We start from the raw sequence: 27,804 nt of genomic DNA on the forward strand, positions 1-27,804 counted from the left end.
CAACATGTTTAGATGTTGAATGTTTGGATACAGTGGACTGTAGTCAAATCTTTTTTTGATTTATGGATCCCTGAAATTTTTCCACTGATGGAAAGGACAATGTACAATCTTGTTGCAAATCTACTGGTGGGCCACAGGCGGAACAAAACCTCATTTTTGCATAGCAGGTTCCAGAGTAATTTACAATTAACCTGAGGAGCACATTGGACCTCCAGCGCTTGACAGGAATTTTGCCATCACCTGCAGTTTTATGGAGAGTCAGACACTTCCTTTTGGGGCAAATCATTCAGTAGGAGTCAAGGAAAGTTAAGTTTTAATAATATGTGTGTATTGAGTCTGATCCAAAGCACACTGATTGTCAGGGGGAGCATTTGCCCACATATTCCTCTGCTAGCAGATAACTTTTATAAGAAACAATCATTCTAATGACTCAGAGTATAAACAGATAGCACAAGATCATAAAGGTATTTCTTTGCCTCCCCTGCAAATCTATGGCTCCTGCATGGCACAGCAGTACACATTTAGAGCCAGACAGGCTGCTCACAGAGGTGCACTGCCATCCTCTACTACCTACAGTGGTAGGACTCAGTTTTATGTGAGAAAAGGTCTGTTTAAAATCAGTAGACATGTACTGAACCCAGCATTGATCCTGAGGCCAGGGAACACCTCAGCAGTCACACAACTTCACAGCAGAGGTGATGGGTTCTCTGTCTTGTAGTGACATCACACCCAGCCTGGATTTCACTGTGCACCCAGGGTGATGTGTATATATATATATACACATAAGAACAACTTCTAATTTAAATCTATAATTTAAAATTTAGAAGCATCTTGCTGAAACTAGACCCTGAGTTTCTGCTACCTGTAAAATGATGTATTCCAACCTTGGTGGGATTAATTAATTAAATTGAAGAACAAGCGGAGTGTACTGGAACAAAAATAAATCTTTTTTACTCTGTTTGTGTCTGTGCTATCAGAAGATGAGAGAAGGAAAAATTACTTGTAATTCCTCAGAACAAGTAAATGAGGCTTGCCCAGCTCAGGGGTAACTGGATGCTGTGGATCTCAGTTTCCTCAGAGCATGTCAGCATCCCAACCAAATTCCATTGGCATGCAGTGTTTTCAGCATGTAGTATGAGATCACAGGTATCTCCTAACTCAAAAATTGCTATAAATTACCTACGAGCAGCATGGCTGTTTGTTTTTTCAGTAGATGTGTTCATCCCTAAAGAATGTCTAACAGCTATAAATAACCCTTAACCACCTCATGATTGAACTGGTGGAATGAGAGCCAGCAGTCAGAAGCCAAATGCTTTCACCATTATACATAATAAGTATTCTTTTCAGTAAAAAAAACTCCACATTTTTCAGGATTTAATGCACAGAGGCTCAAAAAATCCAACATGAGGACAGCTCACTTTGGTAAATGATCACATTTTGGAAAAATACAGGATAAATTTCATGATGGGCAAAAATGTGTTGACTTTCACAGACATTTTGTAGAAGCAGAGAAGTTACACCATTGGGTGTCAGAGGGATCCAGACTTGAATATGCCTCAGGGGATGGAGCCACTGTCATTTTTGGCCTTTGCTATCCCACCAGCAGATGGGAACAATCCCTGCGTTCCCAGAGCCCACTGGAGGAGCAGCTTGTGGCAGCAGTTATTGAACAGGTTTAGCTGAGCTTGGAAAAACCACAAATCTCATCTGTTTGAGATCAGAGGAGCTGATTTTGACAACAATTACACAGCGCCCACTTTAGGAATTAGTCTGGCCTTTTCAAAGGCCCAACAAACGCAAGGAACAGATTTCAATCCCAACAAATGCAAGGAGCAAAGAGAACTCATGCACATAAACCCAGCCTTTCAGGATGTTTTATCTGGGAGTATGTGTTAGTAATTTAAAGAATCCAAGGTCCCAAATTAGAACTTTACTCCCTTTTATCCCCAGTTTACAGGAGTGCCAAGAGGCCAAGTTCAAGTGTGATTGTGTTCATTGGGAGCTCTACTCACCCTTGAAATGAAGAGTTTACACCCTGAATTAAAACCACCAGCAGAACAGAGGCAGCCAGCAAAGCCAGGGAAGGAGAGCTACAAGTTATTTACATAAATCAGCTCTAGAAAGAGTAAGTAAAGCCTAAAACCAGAAACATTTCATGTTCCCCGAAAGTGACAGGCAAAGCTAGGTCTAAACCAAAGCAGAATCCACCTTTGTTCAGCACTTTGAGATCCAAATGGGAGATCTAGAATATGGGGGTTTTTCTTCAGAAAAATATGAGAATCAGCAACCACAATCAATACAAAAAAGTCTGTCACCACCACCACCATTCAGAAAAACCCAAATACTACCAACACCACATGCCCCAAAGAAGATATTTTCTTTGAAGACAGAAAAAACCAAGTTGTTATTACCTTTAAAAGCTGAGTCACACCATGTGGACAGTTCTGGATTGCAGCAGACCTTTGAAGAATGGCCATCCCTCTCGGTAGAGCTCTGAGATGGGATTTGATGGCTACTGATGGTAAATAACTTTTTTTGGGGGTAGGTGAATATAGGATGATGTTCAAGTTTATTATTTCATAGCTCATAGATATAAATTTTAGGTAGAATAACCCTAACTGATTTATAACTGCATATTTTTGTTATCCAATTCTCTATTTCTTTTAGGTGTGGGTCACATAAATATGAATCTTTCCCTGAAAATAAAAAAAAAAAGTAATTTGTGAAAGGAAGTGTGGCATTATCACAGATCCTCCATTCACCCAGAAAGTATAAATATAAATTGATACATTTTTAAGAAGAAATTTTAATTTCCTAGGTGAGCTTTCTCCTGTTGCTTTAAAAAGGGGAATTCTGAAAAACTTTCATCAGCTGGGTAATTTTTCTTGAAGACAAAAAATTCTTCCCTGTGAGAGTTGTGAGGCCCTGGCACAGGTTGCCCAGAGAAGCTGTGGCTGCCCCTGGATCCCTGGAGGTGTCCAAGGCCAGGCTGGATGAGACTTGGAGCAGCCTGAGATAGTGGAAAGTGCCCCTGCCCATGATGGGAATGAGATGAGCTTCAATGTCCCTTCCACCCAAACCATTCTGAGATTCTGTAATTTAGTGAGAATACTGAATAATTAATTGATAGCATTAGTTTGGAAAGTTTGATGAAATTGGATTTCCCATTTATGCTTTTTCTTCAGCATTTGGTGCATTTTAGGACTCAGAACCTCTGTTCATTTCACAGGCTTGCAAGAAGTCAGAGATGACATTTTACAGCAAACTTTCCTCCAAAGGTATTAATGAGCTTAAAGAATTCTACCCATCATTTTTTTTCTTCTTTTGCTCCTGCTCACCCTACAGTCAGGAATATTAAATATTTTTTCTTGTGTTTCTTAATTTGAAATTCAGGTTTTCCAGCTCTATCTCAGAGCACAGAGAAACCCCTTTTTCCACCCCTCAAATGAAGCCCTTCTTACTTCAGCCTTGCTCTCTTGCTTTCTTAAAGACTGAAGAAATAACAGTGATGCAGTTTGGCTGCTGTTCAGCTGAACTCAAGGACACACAGACAGAGTGCAAGTGTTCCCAAATGAAGAGAAAGTACTTTTAGATTATATAAATAATCATCATTAGTTGTGTTTCCTGACAGCTGCTGGATCCAAAGGCTTCTTTCCTCAGGCAGGTGAATGAAATTGAGGAAGAGTGAGGCACTCTGACAGTTCTAACATGCCAAAATTAATCTAAAATGATTTTGTTCTCGTCTTCAAGAAAATGAGGCCCATAAGAGATAATGTTGCTGTCCTGTAGAATACATCACAACATCCTAACTCCTCCCTATTTCTGTCTGGATGAAAATCTTCATCTGCAGTCTCAGAACTGTGGCTGAGAACCTGAGCCAGAGCTTCCATCTTCCTCAACTGCTTGTGAGCTTTGCACCCACAACCACAGCACACTGTAAAAGTTGTAGGTGTGTAAAATCACTGAGGGAGAACTCCAGACAAAGCCACTGTGCTGTAAGAGCAAAGCACAGACACATTTTGGCAAGCTGAGTGCTCCAGTTTGCTAAGTAGGCCACATTTAAAAAGATTATTTTGCATATTTACAAAGGGCAAGTAGATACAAGCTAATAAGCCCCAAATTCTGAAGAAAAGCAAGACTGACCACACCAATTTGGAATCTGACCAAAGCCCTGAAAGTCTTGCTGCCCTCATGAGTCTGTAACCACCTGACCTTTATGAACGCTGGGGCAGTACAACCTTAGCAAGTCCTCAGAGCTCTGCCTGACAGATCTGTCCCTTTGATTACATTTATTTTCTCACAAACACTGCAAAATTGAAGAACTACTCCATGCAATTTGGTAAGGGGGAGGAGAAAAAAAATCAGCATTCAAATGGTCAAAGCATCAAGCCACAGTTTTCCAGAGGGAAATCCAGCAAGACACAGGCTGACCAAATCCTGGCTGTGCATGAGGTCACACCAGAAAGACTTGTGATGGAGTTTTCAGTCCAATCATTCTTAAGGAAAGCTCACAGGTTCCTGTAAATATCCCTGTGAATATTCATGTGCATTCCAGCCTATTTTTCTAGCCAGTGAGATGAAGTGCTTAAATTTACCTCATCCTGGGAATGTGGGACAGTAACAAGTTCAATGTTCACCTCAGCTACTTACAGCTGAGAAGCAGGATAGTGCTCCTAAGCGTCGGCACCGCTTTTCCCATTTAGACTGTGCTCGGAATTTGAGGATGCCTGGAGGGAAGCCTGCTCCTCTGCCATGTTCCTGTTTTGGACAGGAGCAGGAGACCACCGAGAAAACAGATGGGGTGCTGCAGAAACAAGGTTTGTGACTCACTGGCTTGGTTCCCTCTCACTTTTCTGGTGCCTCTCTCCTCACACAAACCAGGCTCCATTCCAGTCCCATTTTGTGTTCCACTGCAAACTCTGCAGTCACACAAAGCTGCAAAACAGGCTTCCAAATCCCAGTGTAGGTTTTACAAATCACAGTAAGGCTGTGAAGTTAGATTTATTTACATAACATTTCAGGCAATCACCATAAAGATTTCTATGTTGTAAGGAGGAACGTGGCGGTGGTGGTCAGAAGGCACATATGGGCAACACAGACAATCCTCCAGACAGATTTAGGGGCATCTGCTGCTACTTGTTCAGTGCAAGAGAAAAGCACAACCTTCTCTCTCCATATTCTAACACGTGCTTGGCTTTCAAACATGTCAACAGTGCGCACAGGCCCAGTGTTTTGTCAAAGGAAAGAGAAAGGGACACATTCCACAGGGATTTCGTGGATTGTATTAATTTCCAAACCAAGCCTATTTAATTAGAGTGAGAAGGAAAAGGGCAGGAAGAATAAACAACACAGGCAATGGCAAAAAAAAAATTTACAATAAAATATGTTCACTCCATTAAGCAATGGCCAACATGATCAGCCACACTACACAAATACTCCAAGCCACAGCAGAAGGGGAAGAGTACATTAAAATAAACATCAGCCACACACTGCCATTGACAACAGACTTGAAAGAAGAACCAAAGAGAATCACACCTCAGCCCTCTGACCCATGAGCAGCACCCCCATGGCCCAGAGAAGCAGGGCAGCAGCAGCAGCAGCAGCAGCACAGCCTCCCCCTGGCACAGTGCTAAATGCTATAAGGCAGGAGTTCAAAGTCCAATAAAATAAAATGCCCAACTGGGTTAATGCAGATGAGAGCTCTTCTGGGCCCCATGTTAGTCTTGGCACCCTTGCCAATGCAACCAAAATGGAGAACTCTTCAATTCATGCCGAGCTCACAGCAGTACAGACTTATTGTAGTGTAAGCACCTGTCCTACAGACCAGGGAATCACTTCAAGAGGATTAGGAAGACAATTCAGCAGGATTTTTTCAAGTTTATGAAAGCAGAAGGAAGGACAGACTTCCTACAGGGAGAAAAAAAAAAAAAGCCAACATGTCTGTATGGGCTGTGGGATCTTTTCCCACTTTGTGGCTCCAAGTTCTCTGCTGATGAGTCCTATGAGGAAGGAAGGGCACATCTCTTGTCTCTTACAGCTGGTGGAGGGTCTGTAAGAGCATGTGGCGAGCAAATGAACAGGAGTCAAGAGCACGGTTGGGTCTGTGGAAAGAAGTGAAAGAGAGATTTAAAGTACTGAATTTAAGAATTGCTTTGTGTCTGCCTTTGACTGAGCAAATAAACACTATTTACAATGCATTGGGTGTGTATGCCCAAAAACCTAAAAATCTTGCCCTCAGTTCTCTCTTCCAAAACCATTCCATCACTGCTGCCCAGACCCCTGCTTCCCATTCAGAGCCTGTCCCTCTCTCCTGAGAGTACAAGTCAGGAAGACGGTGGTCAAGAATCAGAACATTTATTTCCATAACTAAAAACAATCTGCTACTGACTTTTATCTCTGCAGCCCAGTGTCTCATTTTGAGTTGAATGATGGGGATGGAAACCCCCTTCCCTCTCTTCTGGCAATGGATTCTTCCATAAAGTTTCACTGTTTAAAGCCCCAAGACACAGGACATGATCTTGTGAGCACTCAAATCTTTTCTGACCAAGTCATCTGCTATCTATAATCTGATGGTGACTTTGGCCTCAGGATTTTTAGAGTCTTTAAGAGAGGCAGCACCACCTCCTGTCCTCTCCTTCCCCGAGGTCAAGTAACACCTGACTGACTTTGCTGGGCCACCTTTCAGGCCCACAGAACAGATGTATATGCAGAATGACACCTGAAAGAGCCCAAGACACAGGATGCAATAGCTAAGTCAGATTTACACAGAATAAGCTCCCTGAAATGAAACCATGGAAATACACTTACAGCAGGGTTAACATGAGGCTAAATTTCTGCAGTGTTTCCATCGCCTCCCAATAATGTACATTTCTGTTTCTAGAGGCTAACCGCTGGCTCAGCATCACTGAAACTTTTACCAGTCTCTATCCATCCATTAGGGAACCTCCTCCAAAGAATTTTAATCCAATGTTTTCCACTGTTCTGAGAATAGAAATCATTAATTTTATCTCTCTCCCAGCACACCACACCAAAATAACCTTTAACAATGAAGCCTACTCAGTTTGGGAAAGAAGGGTGAGCTGAAATAAAGAGTGGAACATCTAGGAAGGACAAGGAGCTCACCTCCAGGTGTACAGCACACACCCAATGGCTGCAGAGGTTGTTTGCCACATCACCCCATGGCTGCTGCAGTTTAATAGAAGCATATCCTGGAGAAGACTTAACCCTTTTTATTTCCCCCAAGTGCCATTCAGTGCCTCATACTGAACATGCAGTGTCACACAACTACAGCTTGGAGTTTTTATCTTCAAAGTGGCTGGGAGACACATTTCAGCCCTCATCTTTGGAAGACCCAGCCCTGCTGGCAATGAGACAGATGGTTCCATCCAGGCAGGTGCCCGTTTTTGGAAATAGAGAACCTGGACTACTGCTGCTGATCACAGACAAGATCCCTCAGCCCCCTCTCCTAACACTAAGCCTCTTCTAGCAATAAAATCCTCTGTATTTGCTGTGGAGTTACCTGCCTGCCACTCCATGCTACAAACTGTTGAAAGAGAGTGATGTGATGCAATTCAACAGCAAACAGCAACATAAAAAACCCCAAACAAACCACCTAAAAACCAACCAAACACAAACCCCATCACCTCCAGCAAGTCACAACTGGGGAGGCAGACATCCACATAATTTCAGTATTTCCACCTAAAAAATTATAGAAAAGCACATGTGGATTCACAGCACCCTCTTGCGTCCAAAAAACCCAAATAAAGCTTGACAGCAAGCAGAGTAAGAGAGATGCTGTTTACAGTCTGTATCCATAATTCTGTAATTATTATTGAATAGAGAACACTGCCTACAACAACAAATTGTCACAAAAGGAAGGAGGTAAGTGCCTATTCCAGAAGTCCCTTGCAGTGAAAGACAGCAGAGCTCTGGCCTAGGTAGCAACAGGAATTTAGTTCTGAAAGCGCAAAAGAGCTAACCACAAACCAAAAGGAGAAAAAAAAAAAAATAGAAAATACCACAAAAATGCATATCAGTTTTCTACAAGTGAAGGAATCATAGGTTTGACAGAGTGGAATTAGATTTGTTGCAGAAACAGAGGCCAGATGAGTTCTGAGTATTACTAGGTTAACCAGGTAGAGGTTTATCTTTAGGATAGCAATTTTACTCTGACTGAATTCCAAGAAGAGACAAGGGATAGAGGTTAATTGAGAAGCTGTGTGTTGGTTTTGGCTGGGGCAGTTTTCTTCACAGGATTTGTGCTGGAAGCAGTGCTGATAACAAAGGGATGTTTCAGTTACTGCTGAGCAGGGCTCACACAACATCAAAGCAGTTTGTTTCTCACCCCACCAGCAAGCAGGCCAGGGGTGCACAAGAAGCCAGGAGGGGACACAGCCCCAGCTGATCCCAACTGTCCAAAGGGATATTCCATAGCACATGGCATCATGCTTATCAGATAAAGCAGAAACTAGCTATGATGGAGCTTTCCTGGAAATGGTGGAAGTGGTAAATTAAGTCCTTGCTTTGCTTGTAGATGGAGCTTTTGCTTTACCTATTAACCCATCTTCACATCAACTCCTGAGTCTGCACACTTTCAGTCTTCCCCTTCTCTTCCCCATCCCACTGGGGTGAGAGTAAGTGGCTGTGTGAGGCTAAGTGGTAGCTGGGGTTTAACAACAACAGGCTGTTTGAAATGGACTGTGGGGTTCTTGAACTGCTTACATTCACCCAATACAGAGATTTAAGAGCTGTTGTCCTCATTCCCTTTAAGGGAAAGCATTGTAAGAAATGCCTATGTTCATGTAACAAAGATAGATTGCTTATATCTAGCATGGACTTCAACTATGCAGCACAAGACAAAAGATCCCCTATAACCTCACAGCTTTCAAAAGTTTGTAAAGCAGAAAACTTCAGCTCCAAGCATTTCATAGCACCAGGGGCAGTGGAGGCTTGACATTATTAGCACTGGTACATAGCACAGGCAGGCAGGAAAATCTGCCTTCCACTGAGAGAGGCTCTCACTCAGCTTCTACAGAACCTATGAGCAGTCTCATACTTCCACCAAGAGACTCTCCCCTCTTGTGCTCGTAGTGCAATGCTCTGGATTCAATGGGGTTTGCGTTGATGAATTCATGAAGACCAAAATTTTACTCTTTATTTTGTCACATACAGGGTCATGTACAGCTTGAAAACATTTATTGGGAAAAGCCTACATGCACAGGTACAGGAAGAGAGAGACAAATGTCTTTGCTGAACAAAATTTGTCAGGACACTTAGAATTAAGAGGCTACTCTGGGCCCTGCTACCTGACACAAACAAGACAGTCAAATGCCCTTTCTTCTTACAGAAGTCCTTCTTCTGTATTCTCAGCTTCCAGCAACTTAAATTCCATTTTGAAGACTGGGGCTTGATCAACAAGCAAGATCAAGGCAGCAGTGTAGGAAACAGCAGAAATTCAGTGATAAGTCTGGGTAATTTCACATGGCAAGTTCTGGTACTTCTTGCTTAAACCTGTAATGATCGAGTTGGAGGTATATTTGTTCAGTTGGTAAAGCACATGGTCACTGGCTTGTAACCCGATCAAAGATAGAGGAGGCAGCAGGCAAAGTGTTCCACAAGAAGGGCCTCCAGTTAGCATTTGCACATGTGTAAACAAGATACTTTCTTTTCCAAAACTCACCTTAGCATGGTTGGCGTTTATGGACACAAACCACTGCTGCATATCAGTTTTGACAGCTTCAGCCACAGCAATGCTTGGAAAAATTCTTTTCCCCTATCACAACTGGCCACCTTCCAAGCCCAGCAGAACTAAGACAGACTGCCAATATTCAACTGCATGCCTACTGTACATGTTTAATACTGACCACAACTATCTGATGCCTCCACCTTTCACCAGCAAGGGATCCTAAGCAGCTGCTGCTAACCCATATACCATGAAATTCAGGAAGGCTTAAGCCTCATTATGGAACCTGCCAAAAAGCTGCTCTCACCCCACACAGCATATGGTCCATGCTGAGCCAGCCACATCAAGCTCCAAATAGATTTCAGGCCTCTGCTGTTTTGCCTAAAGTGACATTTTTGGACTGTTTCTCCTCTGACTGTTGAACAGTAGTAAGTAATCCTATTGCAAATCTATTTGGTGGATTTTATTCCCCCTTAAATCTCATCAATGCTGAAGTTGACACTGACTTAAATTCCAGAGAGATATGGTTTCCATAGCCATTTAATACATTAAAAGAGCTAAAGCTGGGGGGGGGCAGGGGTTGGTTCTATACCCTAGTGGAAGTAACAACACTAAGTACTGGCAGTGAGTAAAAGCAGCTTCTTCAGTACTTATGCTCCCCATTTAGGTCTCAGAAAAATCACTAACTTAGCTGCTGTCACAGTAGGAAGTTCCATTTAAAAAAAACAATTCAGTCTTTGTGCTTTGCAGTTTTCATCTGCTGGTGTTCAGTGTCACACAGCATGACAACTCTGGCAGAGCTCTGCTGACCCTCTTAACTCTGAAGGATGACTTGGAGGGCATAGTTAGAGCCAGCCTACCCACAGTTCACTTAAGCAGAGGCCAGAAACCCAGCAGGTTTCCTTAAGCTCAAAATATTTCTTCTGTGAGAGGCATTAGCAGTCTCTCCTTCAGAGCCACTTCCTTACAAAGCCAACTTCCCACTTTTCCCTCTTTAGGATTTTCTTTAAACTCTGAACCTCACATACTGGGGTAAATAAGATAAAATAGAGGCCCATTAAGCTATTAATTCTCAGTTTCAGAACAGACATTTAGTGGGCTTTCACAGCAGCTTACATGTAGCTATTAACCCTCAAACAGTTTCACAAGCTCCCACAGAGAAAACTGCATGGCAAATACAATACTCACTTTGTAACAAAAGCTGAGAGAACTGGGACCAGGGATTTAGGGAAATAATCCTGCTGGACCATATGGTTCAAGGTCATAAGAATACCATAGAGGCTTGGAACAGTTTTGATCTTCTCTTCACTCTGAGAAATAGACAAGAAATCAGACATCAGACAACTGGGATTTGATCTAACCCACTGTAATTCACAGACAAGGAATTCTCTGCTAAATGAAGTGCTCCCACACACTGCAGCAGAGAAAGCTGGTCACTAGATTAAGTACAAGACAAAGGTGGCCAATTCCATAGTGTCCCAACACCTAAAACAATGTATCAAGAACATTCTAGTACTTATCAACTGACAGCAGTACTAATAGGTAAAGGGAAGCAGTGAATCTGCAAGTGAAACAGCCAAATCTTCTCAGAGGCTCTGTGTCAAAGTGTTCAAGAGAAATTTCACCATACTTCAGTCCATAAAGAATTCAGCTGCCTTAATTTTTATTGTATTATTCTGTAGGTCATTTTTATACCACCTCCAGCTCTTTGTCAGGCTCCCTACAGAACCTGATGCAGTGTTCCCAGAACTGATTTCACTGTTATATACAAGATAAAGCCAACAGTCATCCCCTTGCTTACATGGTGCATAAGTAATTCTTACTCCTAACGTGATGCTACCCTACATGTCCCATCTCTTACATTGTTTTCATTTATTTCTCTACTGGCATTTCAACTAAACTCCTCATTCTGCAGAATATGTCACAGACCTGTGTCCCTGCTGTATGACCTTGGAGTTTACAGTATTAAGAATATCGGTTGCCCACATGCTTCTAGCTACATAGGACTGAAAATGCAGTATGCACCTTCTCCACATGTAAGGGAGTGGTGATGAATTAGGCACCAGAGATGACAATCAGCAGGCTGATCCTCCAGGGCTTTATCATCAGTGCCACTTCCAGGCCTGAAAGAATTCTTCAGGAGCACAGGTTTGTGCTTTGTCATTCATGCATATCACCATTTTCCATATGGGAAAGAGGTAGCTGGCAGTCCTCAAAAGAGGCATTCTGCAGAACCAAACACTACCTCGGCTTCCATTGACCCTTCTGGGAAGTAGGAAGCTCAGTGCTGGTCCAGCATACAATGAATAGAGGGAGAGGCTAAATTGATTTTTAGGAAATTAAATCTTATCTGTGCATGTCAACAAGGGTCTGGGCCCCCAAGCTGAATATAACCAGAAGGACATTCATAAACTTGTTTAATAGCAGGCTGCTATAACTGAGATTATGGCTTTTCTGTAGTTTAGAATTGTCTTAGTTCAAGTTTATATTCTCAGCTTCCAGCTCCTGAGGCAGCAAGAAGCACTAACCCCTGTAGCACAAGCAGGCAAAGGTGTTGCAGACAGAACCTCTCCACAGTCACCTCACTGAAAATAAAGCTACCAATTCTATTAAAATCACAGGCTTTCCACTGACCCTCCATCTTCTCACAATGAGTTTATTCCTTGCAACTAATGACTTAACACTAGCATTTGGCAAAGAGCCTCCAAAGCATGAATTTGAATGCCATTGATCTGGCATGAGTAGCTGATACACATTTTTGAGACATGCTCTCAAGAAATGCCCTAAAGGAGCCAAATAACTAATAACATTGCCAATAACTAATAACATTGACATGGCTTTTATAGACACCACAGTCCAGCAGCAGCATTATTGCCCTACCTGCCCCTCCCTACCTTCAGGGAATGACTGAGAATGCAAAGTACATTAAGCAGATGTACAAAAAGGTGACACATCCTTCATCCTAATGCAGCCTTGCAATTTGCAGTTTCTGCTCGACCTGCAGACTTCCATTGTCCCTGGGCATCAGGCATGCACAGGCACCCAGCTGCTTCCATGGCAACATAATTACCCAAAATCCTGCCAGTCTGGCCTTCAACAGCCTAAACAGACCATGACTTAACTCTTTCCTGCTTCCTCACCTTAAGTAGTCCCATGTGGACCAAAAGGTTTGTGACGAATGCATCTGAATTAAATGTGGCAGAACTGAAGGCTTTCCTCATCAAGGCATCTAAAAAGAGATATGCACATTAATTTAAGCAATACAGGAAAAGGACATTTATGGATTTTAAGATTAAAATGGATCATAAAGAAACTAAGCTGTTAAATCAGTTTTGTGGTATAATATCTGTTAAGATTTAATTTGTCCCTGTAGCCATAAGCTCTGAAACACTAAGACAGGTAAAACCTCTTAAGTATAAAGGAGAAAACAAATTTTAAAAATCCAGCAGAACACACAAAGCCCACATAAGAATTCCCACACTGCCAAGCTTCAGATGCAATACATCCTGGTCCTGTGCACCACCAGATACTCTGCTCTGTGCACTTGAGCATGTTTTGCATGTATAGACATAGCATACATATAAACATGAGCAGATGAGCAAGTGCACCAAAAGGTAGAGCCTTGACTTCTTAAAGGCCAGAAACAATTCACCTTCCATTTCAAACCACAAGGAATGAGAGAGCACAATGAGAAAGTTTGTTCAGCTGTTTTCTGGGCTCCCTCAGGACCAATACTGTGCTACAAACAATGGGCAAACCAGCACTTTAATATCTCATGTGTACAAGGAGCAAGACAACCCATTTTTGACCTCTGACAATTCTGTTTTCTTAGAGTAGGCAGAATTCACTAGAGTGGCTGTAGAACAGTGCCAAACATTAACCAGGGCCCTCATTGTCAGCTGATGGCTGCTTTTAAGGAAGAAAATTGCCAGGTTCTACCTTTCCTGAAGAAGGAGGAATAAAGAATTATGTACACAAACACACTTGGGATAACAGTAATATCATTTGTTCTATTTTTTTACTCGAGACAACTCTTAACAGGCATGAGCCAAGGTGCACTAGCTCAGTGAGGTGCCAACTGACTATTTTTCACTGACTGGAAACTATAACCAACTATAGAGAACTACTGTGTTACTGTTTGTAAAACAACAGTTTCACCATGTCTATGAATTCCAAACAAAGAAATTCCAAATTAGGGAAATACACAGTAAACCACCTTAAGTGGGCTTCAAAATAACTGATCCCATTTTTTTTGCACAATAAAGATAGGTAGCTAATGTGTGGGAGAATTGAACTGCTAGAGGATTCAAAAAATATCAAAGTGGTCACATGCCCAGGATTGCTTAGAAATTCTGATTTCCAAGCAAAACCATGAAGGAATATACTATTAGTCCACACACTAATCCAATAGTACTCCAATATAGTTTGAGAAAGGGCTCTTTGTTTGAACATTGGTTTCTGTGTCTTGCTCCAGGTTGGAAATCAGTTTCCTGAAAAAATTAAGGATAAGAGACATCAACAAGAGGTCTCTCTTTACAGTCTCATAACACTGCACTAGGGAGGCTACTTTCTGCAACATGCTTTTTAAATAAACAGCCTTGGAAAGGAAACTGACCTTAAAACCCAGAACTACTGGCTATGGACAGCCCAGCATCAAGGAGATGCACTAAGGGCAGCACTGGCCCACAACAACAGCAGCTACAACAGAGACAAAGCACAAAATATGGCAGGTTCAGAATGAATCTTCCACTCCACACAGCAGTGGGGCACAGTTTTGCACTTTGTTGTCCCTGTTTTTTGTTAGGGACAAAAAGGCTCAATGGCCTGGCCCACAGGGGCCTTGTCCCACCTTGCAGTGGTGTCTATGGCACTGACCCGGGTCACACCACAAAGTGAAGAAAGATCCAGTCACCTGTTGTCTCATGCACTGCTGTTTTCACAGGGGCTTCATCTTTGAAGACTGAGGATATCCTTAGGAGGGTTGCAACTACTTTCTCTACATCAGATGTATCTGTCTGAAAGAGAAAATACAGAGATCAGTTAACTGCTAGACAGCTACACAACATGGGTCTTTGCTAGACTCTGCTTGATTCTGGCAAGAATTACTGTCTTCAGCTGACTGACATCAGCTTTGCCTTGGCCATATCAGAAGGCACAAGCAACACAAAACAAAATTACATTCTGTACAAGTTCTGATGCCAGTTTCACCATTAGCTGCATCATCTGCCTCCATAAGATTCTTTGGGATCACTGGAGAAAAGATGCAAATCTAGGTCAAGTTATCACCTCTAGCAATTAAACAATTTTGAAAGAAAAAACATGCCCAGGCAAGCACCAGCTCACCTACCTGCTGAGCTATTAGCACAGAGCACTTTGGTCCTAGTCGCAGCAGCTTCTCTGGTGATGGGAAAGCAAGGAATGTGGCAACATCCACAGGAGGAGAGAGCACTGGAGTTGAAGCCTGAAACAGGCAGAATTCATCTTAAGTTTATTCTTGAAAGTAAATTGGTTCAGCAGAAGCAGATGAGACTGCTTAGGGCACAGCTATACCAGGCCAGAATCTGTTCTGTTTGAAAACAGCCTGAGGCTGACTTAAGGCCAGAGCTGGAATGGCCAGGACATGGAAGCACAAGGGCATGGCACTGCATGTACAAGGTCCCCACCACTTCCTGAACATGCAAGATTTTTGCTACCACCACTACTCAGCCTTTCCCTCCACATGTATGTACAACATGCCCACTTTAACAAAATACATTTTTCAACTAATTAATTTTATTTCCTGAATGTTATCTCTGTTACAATAGTGCCAGCCCATGCAAGAATGTGACTGCCTGTCAGCACTTAAAGTTCAGACTCCAGAATCTCATTTCCTCCTTTACTCTTCTCCAGCTGATGAAACAAGAATCCATCTGGCAGTAAGCTTACCTGTGAATCAATTATCTTCTTAGGAGTCAGTGACTCCTGCTCTTCCTCTCTCTCCTTCAGCTGTTGTTGTTCCTCCTCCTCTTCCTCCTCCTCCTCCTCTTCATCTTCTTCCTCCTCCTCATCCTCCTCCCCTTCGTCATCACTAAGGTTTGAATGTTACACATTCCATTAATTAGACCTGGAATTCCTGTACACTGGCACTCAACTTTTCAAGAACAAAAGAGCAGCCTCTCCTCAAAGTTCCTACTGCAAGAAGCACATCTCACCTACACCACACCAAGAGGATGCTCAGACATCACTCACCCAGCAGGGAACAGCACGAAAAGATCAACAAACACAATCAGTTACTAATGCTACAGTAAGTCCATCAATGAAAACAAAACAAGTTTAAGACACATCCTTAGGTGTGCTCCACACTCAGATCAACATCCACCAGCAATGAGAGTTCTTATTTTAAAATGAGATAAGTCAATGAAAGTGTTGATGAAAATTGTCAGAAAACTTCTGATTTAAAATCTGGTACTATGCCTACCTCAAAGATCCCAGCACTGATGCCATATTGAAGCCTTCAAGGATCTCATGGAGTTGCTCACACACCTCCTCTCCCAGACAGTTACCTAGGTTCATAGAGGAAAGGGAGTAGACTTGACAGATGCACACAAGTTTGTTCTTGAGGACTTAGCTGTATATTCTTGTCTATCTCTTGTTTCTGAAATCAAACAGTTAAATGCTATTTCTGCACACCACCTTAGAGGCAGCAACAAAAACTGCATTTCTCAGACAGAATCAAACAGTTGTTAAAGAAATTTCAGCGGCATTACACAATGGCTGGAGGTGAAAACCCCCTAATGCTTCAGGGTCTGGTTGAGAGGCTTCCTGTTATTTCTCTAAATAGCTCTTGAACTTAGCAATTCTAAAACAAGGACACACAGCATAGCACCAGTGAAATGCAGTGACCCAAGGTATAAACAGCAAAAGCCAACAAAAGTCAAAAGTTCTCACTCTTCGGCAGAGTTGAACATAAAGGCTTTTGTTTGCAGGTATGAAGTATCTGAGATAGCATTGAATAATCAGAGATTTACTGAAAACAGGTATAGATATCAGCTTAATCTTTCCACCTTTCAGGTATACTAAAAATGCTTACCAGTTTAACCAAGTTCATGGTTTAAGAAAGCTTTCAGGATCCAACCATTTCCTGTCCCAAGGTCATGCAAGTTCAGCTACTGAGTACTGTTTTTATATGCTGACACTTGCAGGAACAGATTTTGTGGTTCTGTCAACATTCTTCCTACTGGTTTCTCATTGGAATCAAACTAGACATACTTGGATCTAGCAAACTTACATACCATTGAGATCCAACTTCTCCAACTCTGTCTTATCTTCAATAGCTTCAGCAACAGTCAGAGCAGCATCTCGTTTGATCTCACAGAAAGACAAATTCAGTTCCTAAAAATGCAGAAGAACATTTTGTCTGCAGAATTCCTATTAACATCTATCATACCCATAAATTTCATGGCCTCACAAGTGTCCTGGAAAGACCTTCATTTGAAGAGGCTCCCAGCAAAAAAAAAAAAAGTATTGCTAATTGAAAATAAAGCCTGACATACTCCTACCTCATATACTTGAAAGGGGAATTTTGAAACATACTGGTACTTAAGAGCAGCACTATATTAGACGTGGTAATTTTAAAATACCTACAGACCACTGCTCACCTCAAAGGTAGCAGACATTTCAGTCCTTAGCAGTCAGCTGATGAGATCTTCACTTATCAAGGGTCACAAGAGCACTCCAAAACTCACTCTCCAGTAAGTCTAACAGAAGAAGGGCAGCTATTGTACTAAACAGATTGCACATTTCCTTTGACACCTCAGTTGCAAGTTCAGGCCTTCAAAAAACAAGCCATGAGTGGTACTACTTCTGACAGACCCAGCCAACAGAGAAACCATGTGGACTAGTAAGAGTGAAGTGACTCAACAGCCAGACACCTTCCACCACCATTCCACACTGTGCTCAATCAATCCCTTCCTGAGAAGGGATTGAATATTAACAGCAGAAAGGAAGAAGTCCTTGAACAGAATGAATCAGCTGAAATTGCTTCATGCTACTCTTCCTTAACCATTTCCACTCTGGAAAAATCAATTTAACTTCTGTCTGTTCATCTCAACACCCCATTACTTAAGTTTGCTTGGGAGATTCAAACAAGTTCCAGTAAAACCAGAAGCCCAAGCAAGGGATCACACACCACAAAGAACCTTTCTGTACCAGGTTCATACACACAGATATTAATTTTTGTCTTTGACTGCAAGATTAGGAATCACATGTTCAGCATCTGTCTCAGGGCAGTTGTGACTCATGGCAGGTGTTTTTAAGAGATCTGAGTTTGCTTATGTTATTAATTTGACTTCAGCCTATGCAGAATGTTGTCAGATTCAAGTCCTGTGCAAATACTGATGTAGAAGGCAGTGGTATCACCACAGAATGAAATATACTTGGACCCCTGGTTGATGCTCTAACAAAGAAAAAGCATTAACTGTATGAGCTATGAAATGCTGAGGAGACAAGCTGTTCATGAAGTCCCCTTTGTGTCACTTCCCACTTTTGAAGCTCTGGGAAGTTCTAATAGCAGGTACTTCCATTATCAGATTTCTTGAGTAGCACTTGCTGAGTTGAGCCAACAGCTACAAAAACATCAAGCAAAGACTAAACAGATCACTGGTACACCTCCACATAGCACAGCCCTCACTGGATGGTGGGATGCCACTGATCTACAGCACAGCTTGTTGCTTTTCAGTTGTGAGCACAGAGCCTGCACAGACTGAATTTTACCTTGAAGTAATCAGTAGTGGTAGGAGAATGAACAGAAAAACATGAAATGGGAAACTTGGCATTTTTCAAAAGAGCTGAACAGCAAGCAGACAATACCTTTAATTTATGAAGCCCTTCTTTAACAGCATCAGCAATAGCAACAGCACCCTTGGAACGCACCAGGCAGTCCCCAAAGTTGATGACTTCAATCTGCCGAAGTGCCTTCAGAGTCTGCAGAGCAAGACAACACAGATTTGAAAGTGGACATGCAAGTAAGTGCACATCCTATTACTTCTGGAATGTCATCTTCCCCACTGCAGCATGGCATGGTTCCACCAGCCCAAAGGCGTTAATGCCAACCAGACTTGAGACAAAATCCAAAACAACTGCTTAGAACAACTCACCTCTGCCATGGCCACAGCTCCTTTCTCTGTGAAGGTGTTGTCATTCAAGTTTATAACCTTAAGCAGTGGATTGATAGCAAAGGCCTGTGCCAGTGCTGTTATGCCAGGATGGTTAATTCCATTCTGTGGCATATGGACCTCTTCTAAAGTTCCAATGATCTGGGAAAGGATGTAGACAAAAAAAGCTTTTAGAAATCATACTTCAGCTCAGGAGTATACTGCTCCGCTCTTAGGATTTATTTAAAATTGTTCTGAGTTTCAAAACTCCATTGGTTCTGCTACAGTGAATTATTTACCAGCAATTCTGTCACAAATCTAAGTGAAATCACAGACACATGGCAAGTGCCAGATAAATACAAAGCCCTGACTCAAAGAGACAAGTATCATTGTCCTATATGCCTGCTCTAACTTAAAACAAGATCCCACCTGTGGTTCAACAACACTGAAATAGACCACACAACATCACTAATTTCCTAATTAAAATTTACATTTTGCCCTGACCACAGAAGCAAACACATAAGAAAACTAGTACAAATATTATTTATGGACTAAACAGCATGTCACGTAACACAGTTATTAACCCCATTCTGGCAGTGCCATTCAATCTTGATTCTCCGTGAATCACATTGTTATACAACTCTTAAGTATTTAAAAAGTCTTATTTTTGCCATGATTTCTGATTACTCAAAATCACATATAGGCAGTTCTTTACAAAAAAAGTTAACCTGTAACCTGCAATATCATTGTCAATATATCTGACAATATATAATTCAGAAGTCACTCCTAGCAGCAACTGAGGTATGAAAAGGGAATTAGGTGGCCTCAATCACAGTGAATTCTCTTCCTCCCACAAAAGTGCAATAGGGTCAGTGACACCTAGAGAAAGCCAGGCAACACTTCCAGCTCTGACCAGATGATCCTAGCAAAAACATTGGGCTGCTTTTGCCAGATAACTGAGCAAAGCAGCACTCAAGAGAACAAGCTGGGATACCTACCCCAGTGCCAGTCAACAACCATTAGCATAGAGAGGAAAAGGAACAGGACCATTAAATTACTTAGGAGATGACTATTTCTCCCTCAGGTAACTACTTTACACAGCTACTAGTTATGTGCTCGGAAATTTAGGTCATATAAACACTCGGTCACCAACTCAAATTCCACTTGTTGAAGACTCCAGTTTCAGCAGCAAGAAACATTGTGACTTCAGTGAACAGACCACCAGCTCCTGCCTCCAAGCTGAGGTAAACTCTGTGTGCATCATCTTTAGTGCTGAATCATAGCTTGCTCCAACGTGCTGTCAAAGCAGCTCTGGTTTGATACTCACCCCGAAGGCTTCAGCCAGAGCAGTGGCACCATCATTCTCCAGACGATTTCTGCCAGCCACAAATATTTTTAAAGCAAGAGGCTTGCCCTGGGCACTTGACTTCCTGTGACACTCTTTCAGAGCAGCTGCCAATATCTAAAGATAAAAGAAGCAGCTTAAACTCCCCCAGCATATCACTCTACAGGAATCCTGTTGTGTTTCGTAGATCCAGCCCTTGAGAAATACTTTGGGCATCGCTGAAATGTACCTGTTTCTACAACAGGGTATACAATAAAACTGTCTCTGCCTGCAGCACTTGCACGCTGTGGTCTCAGGCAAGAATTGATAATTTTGCAACACTAAAACTCACTGAGCCATCAAGAACATTTTGCTTCTAATCAGACAAGCATATATGGGTAAGAAGTTGACCATGAGCTAACAATACACACCTGAAGCAAAGGAATTCTATGGGCCTGCCTTGGGAAAAAAGACTCATAGGAGGTCAGATCCTTCTCTACTTAGCCCTGTGAAAAGAATTCAAGGAGTGTCCAGTACAAGGCTCCTACATGGATTTACTGGGGTGTGTCCAGCAAATGGTGCCTGGACCTCAACTGGAGAACTTTACTCACTAGGTTAATACTGACCCCTGAGATTACTAAGGCTGGAGAGGAAAAGGCTCTGGGGAAAATATTATCCCTGTGTAAAAACAGCCAGAACAACAAGATGAGTGGAAAAGGTGGTATAAAGAAGGCAGTCAGAAACAACTGCACACAAAGTGCAGAGAAAATACCATTTTAACACAAACTCCCTTTTTTTACTATGAGGGTTGCTCAGCACTGGGATAGACTATTCATAGAGCTTGTGAAGTCTCCCTATTCAAAACCTGACTAGACCAAGCTTGAAGAACCTGGTGTAGTTGTAGTTGCCCTAAGCAGGGGAGTTGGCAATCACCAGAGATTGCTTCCAACATCATTCCCAAAGAGGAGATAACCCTTACCTTGCCACCGCCAATGCCCATGCCACAGTTATTGAGCTTGAGTTCCTGCAGAGTGTAGCATGCAGGGCTCTTCAGCAGAGCCTCAAAGCCACGCACACCGTCTGGCCCAAAGGCATTGTCACTCAGGTCCAACTCCACCAGATGGGCTCCAGCAGATATGAGTGCATCCCCTAAAGAGATCTGTAAGGAAACAGATGGCAGTGGGTGGGAAGGAATGGATTAACTTTTAGTGACAACATCACTGCAGTGGCTAGGTATGACAGTGATGCTGCAAAAAAATTTCCACTTTGAAGACATTCTGCAAAGCTGCATTGGGAAATAAAACTTTTCTGCTAAATCCAGAGAGGAAGTTGCACAAATTAAGCTAAAGATAACCATAAAGCAGTTACCAAGATAGTATCCCCACCCTTTAGGTCAACTACTTTTCAAAGTTAATTTCCCACTCTACACTGCTGAAATACTGTCTTCATCAGTGTTGAGCTTTATGTTCTGGCTCCACAGGACTCAAGGAGACGAAGAGCTCTGTAATGGTCTTAGAAGACATAGCAATATGATCTATTTAGAAAGCTTAGCTCTCACTTTTTCTGTTGGGTCATGAAGATGTTTTTCCCAGTGAAAAGTTCCTTCACCAGCATGGACTTGCTTTAATCAACTCTTCTCCATCTCATAGACGGAGAGCAAAAGAGAACCACTCACCTATTCTGAAACATTTAGTGCTAACAGCACAGAGAAGGATCAGCTCTACCAAAATGCAGACTCCCACAAAAAGCATGAGAGGTGAGAAAAAGGTTTTATTAGTCAGAAGTCTCAGATCTAGTGTTTACTTACCAAAGCAGGAGGGATCTCAGACCTTAGCCTGCCTGTGAACATGTCACTCCAATGACACCTCTAAAATAAGAAGCATACAGATAAAACCCACTAAAGCATTTAGGTCAACACAGCTGTAATAAACATTCACACATACAAGCTGCTTTTCATCACTGGGGACAGCTTAATGCTGTCTCCCTTCCCTTGGGTTGTGATTTGATTGTACTAAAGAGCTGCAAGAACCAGTGTTACAGTCACTTCACTTGCAAGGATGAAGTAACTGAAATGCACACCACAAACACCATATATAATAATTCTTGCTTGTGTTCAAGCTGGAATTCTTTTCTGCTGAGAAAATTGCCACAGAAAAAAGCAACAGGAAACAGAAGAATACATTAGCTATGCAGATTTTACTAAGGTATGAAGCTCAACAATCTGAACTTACTTGAAAAGCCACACTTGAGTGATTAATGCATATCAATGTCTCATACCACTCTCCTTCAAGGGACAGTGTAGTGCTTCCAGTAGCACAGCATCCCCTTAACATTAGGGTAGAGCAAGAGTAGGCAAACATAGCTTGGGCAAAGATTAACCTCCTGTTGCATTTCCTTCATTATTTCCTCCCTATTGAGACATTCTCTGAAGACTCACTCTCCACAGAGCTTCTTTTGAACTCAGTGTTTTGTTGCCACGGCTCTTTGTTTAAGATGCTGCCTTCAATAGAGGCTCTTCCTCACACAGCTTCCCAGCTTAAGATTGGAAGCCTTCTAAACAGAAAGTTAGGAATGCAGAAGGTGTTCCCATTATCCCAAAATCTCCAAGTTATGCTGTGTTTTCATAAAGTTGCTCTTCCTCCTGTGGAAGAGCCACCAAGCAAGCTTTGGGGGTACTTCAAGGCAGGTTTCTGCAGGAAGAGCCTAGACAGGCCTTCACTATTTCCACATTATTTCTTCCCCTTGACTACTGCCCACTTAAGAATCTCACCTTGAGCTCACTTTTCTTCTCCAAGGCTTTGGCAATAACCTTTGCTGCCTCCACACCCACTGTGTTGCCTTCCAGACGCAAGGCTTCCAGGCCATCAAATTCCTCAATTTGCTTGATGACTTTTTCAGCTGCAAGAAGCAGATAATCTAGTTGGTCTTTTAACCATTGTCTTGGTTACCACAGTAACCCTGAGATGCAATAATACTTGTTCAACCTCTAGCAAAAACAGCTAGAACAACACCTGAAACAGCAATGGGAACAGAGCTGAAGTGTCAGGTCACCAGAAAGAAGACTCTCCATTCCCTACCCTGCCTTCTCATATTTTTTTTTCCTGTTCTGGTACCTACCCTCCTATTTGCAAGAGTAAGTTTCTTTACTTCCCAAATAAAATTCCTCTGCCATTCAGCACATAGTTTAAAAGCTAGAGTACATATCCCTGGAGAGGTGCAGAGACTAAGTCAGAAGTTGATGGGAGAACTGGTGTCACATCAACAGGAAAAAGTTCTCACTGACTGGCAGAAGTAATCTGTTTACCAAACATGTCAAGGTGGAAGGATTTAAAAGTCTATACTAATCTTATGCAAGGCAAAGGAGCAAGCTGCAGTCTCTCCTGCCAATGGGCACTTGCTATTGCTCCCAAGCTCCAAGGCCTTTCCCTAAAGTTCAGGGCCTTTGAACTACTAAGCCAACCTATTAAAAAGCTCCACCTTTGGCATTAGCCAAAAAAAAAAAAAGCAGTATAACAAATAACCTCTCTGAAAAACACGCTCATAGCAGAAATGTTGATCCAATATGTACATTTTTCTCCAGACATTCACACATACACCAACAAGAGAGAAAGTGACCTAGGGCAGCAGGCTAACATATCAGCATGTTCCTCTGTGCACGTCTTGTTCCAAGAGCTGTGATGCACTTGTTTACTGTTTTTAAAAGGAGCACTAACTTCTAATGCCTAGTGACTGTCAAAGGCACTTAGAGAGAACACCAAGAATACAACAACTGCAAACCAGGCACACAAACCCCAGTTACAGCAGCTGCAGCACTGCCAGGGCACCAGGTCAAAGCAGGGTACCAGAAGGGGAGGAAATGTCCCTATCAGAAGCAGCTGTAGCTGATGGACCCCTGCATCACAGCTATGTTATGAAAACTTGTCCGTGCAGAATTAGCAGAAAGTTTACTGCAAGATTTTACAGCTTCAGGGAGACACTTCCAAAGCATAAGGGTATTTTCTCTTACCATCTTCAGCTGTGTTGAGTTTAAGGCTCTGGCCTTTGAAGCTCAATTGTCCACCACCCACTTTGGTTTTGGCAAGTGACTCTGCAAGCTTAGTGATATCTTCTGATGCCATTTTCCTGCTTTTTCCAAAGGTTAAGAGCTGTCAATCAAAAGAAACTGTCACCATAAAAACTCTCTAACTACAATAAACCATCTATACAAATAACCATATTTATTTAAACACTAATGTGGTTTTTGTTACTCGGCTATCTAATTGATTTTTCAGTGTCACTACTACTTTTCCCCAGAGTTCAATTAAGATAGCTAGGCTAGATTAATATTCCAAAGCCAACCAGTCAGATGGTGCTGATTCTTCCAACACTGACAAGACTTGGGTTTTGATGGAGCTCTTATACCTCATAAGCAGCAGGTAAAACTATGGATTAAGGCCACATTAAGACATTATACTTTGTGCAAGATTAACAATTATAACACAGTATTCCTCTTGTTTCAAACCCCATCCTTTAATTATATGTGCTGCACGCTTCCCCTACTCTCCAAAGCAAGTTAGAATGAACACAGTTGCTTTTCAGTGATATTCCCAGTAGTGCCCTTGTCAGCACAGTTCCAGAACCACCGAGTTGCTGAGAACATTGTGTGTGCTGCATACAAAACTCTCTCAGCTTCCTCAGTGCTCTTTCCCTTCAGATGTTCCACACAAATTCATCACATATTAAACAGGATGATCATACACTTACAATAAATTAGTGAACATTTAGCCTTGAGGCATAAGTTTGAAGCTAGCCATGTCTGGTAGCATCTGCATAGCATTATTTAATGAATATTAATCACTCTTTGAAGGAACTGGCCTCCATCCATTGAGCAGGATAAACAGAGTACATTTCTTATCCCACTACCTCCACTGGTATAAAAGATTATAAAAGGCATAAAAGACTACACACAGCTAATGCTTAGAAACCACACACTTAGACTTTAGATGTCAGAAGAGATGAAGTTTCATTCCTACAACAGAAAACTGGTTCCCTTCCATTCTTATCTGATTAGAAGCGACCCCACACTCTTGTAGCTGTTTGAGGTCAACAGTGGTGGTTTTAAAATATCCTCTATACAAAAGCTGTATATACATATTTTCCTCCTGATACCCATCTGTGAAGCTTCCAGCTTCCCTAGGGCATGACTTCTCTTCAGTGGTCTTTAATTTTAATATCGCTTTTGGAAATAAAAGGTAAAAATCTCCAAGGCTGAAGAACATAATTTTTCTAGGATGACTATCCTCTCAAGTAGGTGCTGTCAGTAGAAAGAAACCCACGTAACTTATTCCACTCCTACCAGACCATACAGATGCCAAACTCACAGACACTCCCAGCCTCTGCCAATCCCACACTGGGAAGGAAGAAAAAGAGGTCATCCTCCATACCCTGAAGGCTTTACCAGACAGGAACTGTAGTTACATCTGCAGAAGTCAGTCTGTCCACCTATTTCAATTAACAACTTTACTCTTAAAAAACTAGTTCAATTCTACTATGATCAACTTCTTTACAGATGTACTCCTCCTCTTGGCTTCTCTTTCCCTTGAATCTCCTTTGTCACTCTTCACCTTACGCACAGACTGCCTCCTAATCTCAACACGCAAATCCAGCATCACATCCTGAAGCATGTTTTACAGCACACGTCAGCAACACCCAACTGTCAACCTACCAGAGGTCTCTTCACTGTTAATTCTCCCACAGAGAAAGCTTTGGGAAAAAATAAGAGAAAAAAAAAAAGAAGAAAAAAAAGAAAAGAGAGTTAGTCTATTTGGCAAACACAATCAAGATCTGACAATGCCTGAAGACATGTTTCCTTTAAAATTAAAGGCTGTATGAAACTTTACATTTCCTGATGATCAAAGAAGTTAGTTCAGACGAATACTTTAATTACAACGCTTCGTCGACCCCAACAGACAACACACCGGCTACCTGCTGCTCGCCCGGGAACGGAGGCCCCGGTAGCGCGGGGCGACAGCCCGAGGTCCCCGCCCTGCCAGCCGCGGAGAGCCTCCCCGCGTCGCTCGCTCCAGGGGCGGCCCAAGGCTCCTCTCTTTGCCCACGGGAGCCGCCGAGCGCCGGCCGCACGCTCCTCCCCAGCCCCGTGTAACGGGGCCCAAAGCACGGCCGGAACGCCCCATCCCGCTCCGCGCGGGGAGAGGGAGCCGGGAGAGGGAGCCGCGGACGGACACGCGTGACGCGCGCCCACGAAGGGGGAACTCCCGCCTACGCGTGGGAGCGCCCCCCGCAGGCGGGGCCGAGGAGCGCGACAGCCCGCGGGATCGCCACATCCCACGCACGGCCCCCTCCGCCGGCCGCTAACGGCGGCGGCTGCCGCCTTTCCCCCTCACCTCCTCGGGGATTCCGCCGCCGGTGGCTGCCGGGGAAGGCGCGGGAGGCTCACGCCGCCGCCGCGCCGGGGCCGCTGGGTGAGGGGCGGGCGGGGGAGGCGGAGGATTTGAACGCCGGCAGTTCTGCTCCCCGCTCCGGGATTGGCTGCTGCCTAGTGACGTCACTGGACGCGCTCCACCGCCGCGCCGCAGCCCGGCCGGTGTCGCCGCGCCGCGAGTGGGCGGGGTTGCGGGGGCGCGCGCGGCGGCGGCCGCGGGGCATGCCGGGAGCTGTAGTCCTGCCCCTGCCCTCGGCTCCGGGTGCGGCCAGCGGCCCGGACGGGCTGCGCGGAGTTGTGACCGGGCCGCGCTCACAACCCGCGTTCGTGGAAGAGTCGCTGGGGAGGTCCCGCAAGCCCGCAGGTGGGACACGAGCACCTTCGGATGTGAAGCCTCGCCTAGATGATGTCCCTGTCTGTACTTGGCATGTTACTGTCAGACCGTCCTGCTAAGGAAGGCATTTCACAGAATTACAGAATCACAGAATCTGCTAGCTTGGGAAAGACCTGATATCATCGAGTCCAACCTGTGATTAAACAATACCTTGTCAACTAGACCATGGCACTAAGTGCCACATCCAGCCTTTCCTTAAACACCTCAAGGGAAGGTGACAACACCACTTCCCTGGGCAGCCTGTCCCAATGCCCAGTCACCTTTCTGTGATGAAATTCTTCCTGATGGCCAACCTGAACCTCCCCTGGTGCAGCGTAAGACTATGTCCTCTCATCCTGTCGCTTTCACCTTGCAGTGCATAGCCATTCCTGCTTCAGGATGCAAAAAAGCCTTGGTTTGTGTGACAGCCGCGTGTGCACATTGTGCATGACATTTTCTTGTGAGTATAGAAACAGAAGTACATCGGATGAGGCAGGGTGAGCTGTGCACAGACCTGCCTGCTGCTGTAGTGGGTTGGCACAGCACCCCAGTCCCTTCTCTGCAACCTGCAACCTACAGGCACCAAGGTAGGTGCCATTTCAGGTACCTTTCAGATCGCTACTGAGGTGGCCCATTGGTAGGATTTATTCTGCTATTTAGTCCCAAAACATTGTGAGAGGCATTTTCCAGTCTCTCACAAAATTCCCGTGTTTTTAATAAGCAAGTTTTTAAGTAGTTGATGGTGCTCGATGACCAGCCTCACAAATAGTACGAGAAGTTTCTTTTGCAGCTGAAGAGAATTAAGAACCACTTAGACACTAGACTATGGCTGTATGTGAGAAGCATAAAGCTGCTGGAATACATAGAGCTGAT

The 27,804-nt window shown here is 43.3% G+C and overlaps 2 protein-coding genes across 13 annotated transcripts in view; one reads left to right on the forward strand and one right to left on the reverse strand.

Moving 5' to 3' along the window:
• Positions 1 to 4,963: 4,963 nt before the first annotated feature.
• On the reverse strand, positions 4,964 to 26,776 carry RANGAP1 (Ran GTPase activating protein 1). Of its 6 annotated transcripts, none has more exons than XM_086885714.1 (17): positions 26,521 to 26,743; positions 25,842 to 25,879; positions 24,144 to 24,282; positions 22,908 to 23,035; positions 21,945 to 22,004; positions 21,117 to 21,296; positions 20,141 to 20,275; positions 18,817 to 18,975; positions 18,530 to 18,643; positions 16,954 to 17,053; positions 16,140 to 16,224; positions 15,608 to 15,749; positions 15,030 to 15,143; positions 14,595 to 14,697; positions 12,823 to 12,911; positions 10,871 to 10,992; positions 4,964 to 6,101 (listed from the first exon to the last, which is right to left on the reverse strand). In XM_086885714.1, exons 3-17 carry the CDS (start codon positions 24,253 to 24,255, stop codon positions 6,032 to 6,034), a joined length of 1,713 nt encoding a protein of 570 aa, XP_086741840.1. In that variant the 5' UTR covers positions 24,256 to 24,282; positions 25,842 to 25,879; positions 26,521 to 26,743; the 3' UTR covers positions 4,964 to 6,031. The 6 variants fall into 6 exon arrangements, with proteins under 6 accessions (XP_086741840.1, XP_023790521.2, XP_086741841.1 ...); XM_023934753.2 differs by lacking the exon at positions 26,521 to 26,743 and adding an exon at positions 26,102 to 26,370; XM_086885716.1 differs by having other exon boundaries at positions 5,263 to 9,510; positions 26,521 to 26,776.
• The window catches only part of ZC3H7B (zinc finger CCCH-type containing 7B), a 51,534-nt gene continuing 50,467 nt past the window's right edge, over positions 26,738 to 27,804 (forward strand). For 2 of the 7 annotated variants that reach the window (XM_023934654.2, XM_023934663.2), the window contains exon 1: positions 27,356 to 27,518. In XM_023934654.2, the coding sequence (XP_023790422.2) occupies positions 27,419 to 27,518 (100 nt within the window). In that variant the 5' untranslated portion in view covers positions 27,356 to 27,418. Of the gene's footprint in view, positions 27,519 to 27,804 lie in introns of all 7 variants that reach the window. The other 5 variants (XM_086885701.1, XM_086885702.1, XM_086885703.1 and 2 more) reach the window with 5 other exon arrangements.

This window comes from Cyanistes caeruleus, chromosome 4, assembly GCF_971803275.1.
Source record: "Cyanistes caeruleus chromosome 4, bCyaCae1.hap1.1, whole genome shotgun sequence".
Lineage (NCBI taxonomy): Eukaryota > Metazoa > Chordata > Aves > Passeriformes > Paridae > Cyanistes > Cyanistes caeruleus.